This window comes from Chaetura pelagica, unplaced genomic scaffold (assembly GCF_000747805.2).
Source record: "Chaetura pelagica isolate M959 unplaced genomic scaffold, ChaPel_1.0 scaffold670, whole genome shotgun sequence".
Taxonomy (NCBI): Eukaryota; Metazoa; Chordata; class Aves; order Apodiformes; family Apodidae; genus Chaetura; species Chaetura pelagica.
The window spans coordinates 1-4,027 of NW_009951736.1; the positions used below are offsets into that span (position 1 = coordinate 1).

Genomic DNA, 4,027 nt, shown 5'->3' on the forward strand with positions numbered 1-4,027 from the left:
GTTTTCTGGTTCCTGCAATTGTCCCAAGTTAATTGAAAAAAAAGGGAATTCCTAGAAAAAGAGAGGAAATACCTAAAAAGAGAGAGAAAATTCCTGGAAAGGAGGGAGAAAATTCCTGAAAAGGAGAGAGAGAATTCCTCAGAAAAGAGGGAGAAAATTATTGAAAAAAAAGGGACAAAATTCCTGAATAAAAAAGAGAAAAAATTCCTAAATAAAGAGAATTTTCCTTTAAAAACAGAGACAAAATTCCTGAGTAAAAAAGGGACAAAATTCCTGAGTAAAAAAGGGACAAAATTCCTGAATAAAAAGGGATAAAATTCCTGAGTAAAAAAAGGGACAAAACTCCTGAGTAAAAAAGAGAGAAAATTCCTGAGTAAAAAAAGGGACAAAATTGCTGAATAAAAAAGAGGCAACATTTCTAAGTAAATAAGAGAGAAAATTCCTTAAAAAATAAGAGACAAAATTCCTCAATAAAAAAGGGACAAAATTCCTCAATAAAATAGAGACAAAATTCCTCAATAAAAAAGGGATAAAATTCCTGAATAAAAAAGGGACGAAATTCCCTAAAAAATAGAGACAAAATTCCTGAGTAAAAAAAAGAGAAAATTCCTAAATAAAAAAAGGGACAAAATTCCTCAGTAGAAAAGGGACAACATTCCTGAATAATAGACACAATTCCTGACTAAAAAGGGACAACATTCCTGAATAAAAAAGACCAAATTCCTGTCACAAATCGGGCTCATCCCTCCGGCGTCTCCTCCTCGGGGAACGTCTCCTCCTCGGGGAACGTTCCCTCCAAAACCCACTCGGCGTCTCCTCCATCTCCGCTCCTCCGAGGGGTATTTTTTGGCCTCCCCCACTTGGAGGTGACCCAGAATTCCCTGGAATTCCAGGTGTTCTGCGTGGGGCTGTGGTGCCTGGATGAGTACTGGTACTACAGTGTCTTCACCCTCTCCATGCTCGTGGCCTTCGAAGCCTCCTTGGTCCAACAACAGATGAGGAACATGTCGGAGATCCGGAAGATGGGCAACAAACCCTACATGATCCAGGTGATTCCAGCCAGAGGGAATGACACTTTGTTCCTTTTCCCTTTCTGGCTCATCCCTTGTTTCCATAATTTTCTTACAAGCTTGTTTTTGGCACATCTAGATCTTCCAAAAATGGGGTTTTCCTTCCCTTTTCCAGGTTTACAGGAACCGGAAGTGGCGCTCGATCTCCAGCGATGAGATTATTCCCGGGGATATTGTATCCATTGGTAAGGAATTCCATCATGGATTGAACCAAAAGGAGGCTTTTTGGGGGGGTTTAAATGAAAATCACTTTGAGTGGGCATAAAAACCTGGTTTTGGGAGTTTGGAGGACTCAGGATTCAAGGTTCCAAGAGATGAATCCTTTGGGATGGATCTTTTGGGACCTGGTGTTAAAAAAAAAATAAATGGTGGATACCTGGAAAAATCACCCTCAGATTGTTCAGTTGAGGGGTCCCCTCCTGACAGGATCTTTCTAGAACAGGAAGGGGAAGGGCAGCTCCTTCCTTCACACCCAGGATGTGGTGAAGGGGCCTTATCTCTAAGCAGCTCTGAGACCAAAATGACTTCAGAGTCACCAAACTCTTGAGTTTTGGTTGGAAAAGAGCTTGAGGATCATCCAGTCCAACCATGACCCCCAGGCCTGCCAAGGCCCCCACTGCCCCATGTCCCTCAGCACCATCTCCAGGGCTTGGAAACCCCTCCAGGGATGGGGACTCCCCCCCTGCCCTGGGCAGCCTGGGCCAGGCCCTGACAACCCTTGCCAGGAAGGAATTGTCCAGCCCCTTCTCCATGTTCTCCAGCCCCTTCCCCTTGTCCTCCAGCCCCTTCTCCATGTTCTCCAGCCCCTTCCCCTTGTCCTCCAGCCCCTTCTCCATGTTCTCCAGCCCCTTCCCCTTGTCCTCCAGCCCCTTCTCCATGTTCTCCAGCCCCTTCCCCTTGTCCTCCAGCCCCTTCTCCATGTTCTCCAGCCCCTTCCCCTTGTCCTCCAGCCCCTTCTCCATGTTCTCCAGCCCCTTCCCCTTGTCCTCCCGCCCCTCTCCACGTCCTCCAGCCCCAGCTCCATGTTCTCCAGCCCCTTCCCTGGCTCCACTGCCCTTCCCTGGACACTCTCCACTCCCTCAATGTCCCTTTCCTCACCCAAACCTGTCCCCAGGCTGTGAGGGGTCACCTCCCCAGTGCCAGCACAGGGGGACAATCCCTGCCCTGCTCCTGCTGCCCACACTCTGCTGACACAAGCCATGATGCTGGTGGCCTTCTTGGCCACCTGGGCACACCCTGGTTGACATCCAACCCCTGTTGACCACCTCCCCCAGCTCCATTCCCACCATACTCTCCTCCCCAAGCTTTTACTTCTCCAAATAATTCTTTGGATCCAAATTTCAACTAAAAAGACCTAAAAAGTCTTCCAGCCTTCTCACTGCTGCCCAGTGACTCCACATTGTGCTGGTGGGGCTTGAAATTTCAGGTGCCTCCTGTGTCTCTCTTTTTCAACTGAAGGAGAACTGGCTCCCACCAGACCAACATCTCAAGAATCACTCAAACCTTGGAGCTTTTCATGGAAATCTCTTCCTTTTAGGTCGATCTCCTCATGAGAACCTGGTGCCCTGTGACGTGTTGCTGCTGCGTGGCCGGTGCATCGTGGATGAGGCCATGTTGACAGGAGAGTCTGTTCCACAAATGAAGGTCTGGGAAGTCCCCTCTGTCCTTTTCCCTGCCTTAAAACCTTGGGAAAGCCAAAAAATTCCAACCACTTCCAGGCCAAACGCATCTCTGTGTTGGGAAAGTTCTGACCTGAACCATCTGGTCTCTCTCTTGTAGCTTCTTGGTTGTGATTGATGGTTTCTGGTCAAGGAGAAGCAGAAAATGGTGGTTTTGTCTGGCAAAGTCTCCACCTTTGGGTCTGAACTTCAAGGAGGGGTTGGACATGTCCTCTCCCTCCCACACATTCCCAAGCTGGGTTCCTTTGGCTGTGGGTAGAGGTGGAAGGAGGAGGAACAAGTATCAAAACATTTGAAAACCTGGAATGTTCCTCCTTGTTTTTTTATCTACCAGTGGGTGACTTAAAAAACCCTAAAATCACCTCCCTTGCAAAATTCCAGGTGTCAAATCCCCAAAAAACCCCAAAATATCCACAGGTACCAGGTCCTAAATGAGGTCTGGGGTTCAGTTCAAGCCAACTTCAGCTTGATGGCACAAGAGCAGGAAGGAATCCATGAGGTTTCCTGGTGGTTCTGAGTCTTCTCCTTGTCCTTCAGGAACCTGTGGAGGATCTGAATCCAGATCACGTCCTGGACATGCAGGCAGATGCTCGTCTACACATCATTTTTGGGGGAACTAAAGTGGTGCAGCACATCCCACCCCAGAAGGCCAGCACAGGCCTGAAACGTAGGTACCCCAAACCCACCTCCTGCCAGGAGGAGCCAGGGGATCATTTTGAGGGGATTTGGTGGGTTTTTGGGGAGGGTGACATTGAGTCAGTCTCCTTTTGGATCTTCAGATTGTTGTTGTAGAGATTCATGGGATGGTTTGGATTGGAGGGACCTCAAAGCTCATCTAGATCCAACCCCACCATGGGCAGGGACACCTCCCAGCAGCCCAGGTTGCTCCAAGCCCCATCCAACCTGCCCTTGGACACTTCCAGGGATGGAGGAACCACCCTGAAGACCATCTAGTGGAACGTCTACGTGGTCTTCAAGGTCCTTTCCAATCCAAACCATTCCATGATCTAAAGACCACCCAGACCCACGGGGCGGGCCCACCTCCCAGCAGCCCAGGTTGCTCCAAGCCCCATCCAACCTGCCCTTGGACACTTCCAGGGATGGGGCAGCCACAGCTTCCCTGGCCCAGGCTCTCCCCACCCTCCCAGACAAGAATTTTCTCCTCGGGTCCAACCTCCAGCTCCCTCTGCCAGTTTCAAGCCATCCCCCCTGGTCCCATCACTCCTGCCCTTGGCCCAAGTCCCTCCCCAGCTTTCCTGGAGCCCCTTCAGGCACTGG

The 4,027-nt window shown here is 49.4% G+C and overlaps 1 protein-coding gene across 1 annotated transcript in view; it reads left to right on the forward strand.

Moving 5' to 3' along the window:
• Positions 1–893: 893 nt before the first annotated feature.
• The window catches only part of ATP13A1 (ATPase type 13A1), a gene marked incomplete at its 5' end in the record, with an annotated part of 40,682 nt that continues 37,548 nt past the window's right edge, over positions 894–4,027 (forward strand). The window contains 4 exons of the mRNA XM_009994058.1: positions 894–1,049; positions 1,186–1,255; positions 2,608–2,714; positions 3,287–3,477. Coding sequence (XP_009992360.1) covers positions 894–1,049; positions 1,186–1,255; positions 2,608–2,714; positions 3,287–3,477 — 524 coding nt within the window. The remainder of the gene's footprint in view (positions 1,050–1,185; positions 1,256–2,607; positions 2,715–3,286; positions 3,478–4,027) is intronic.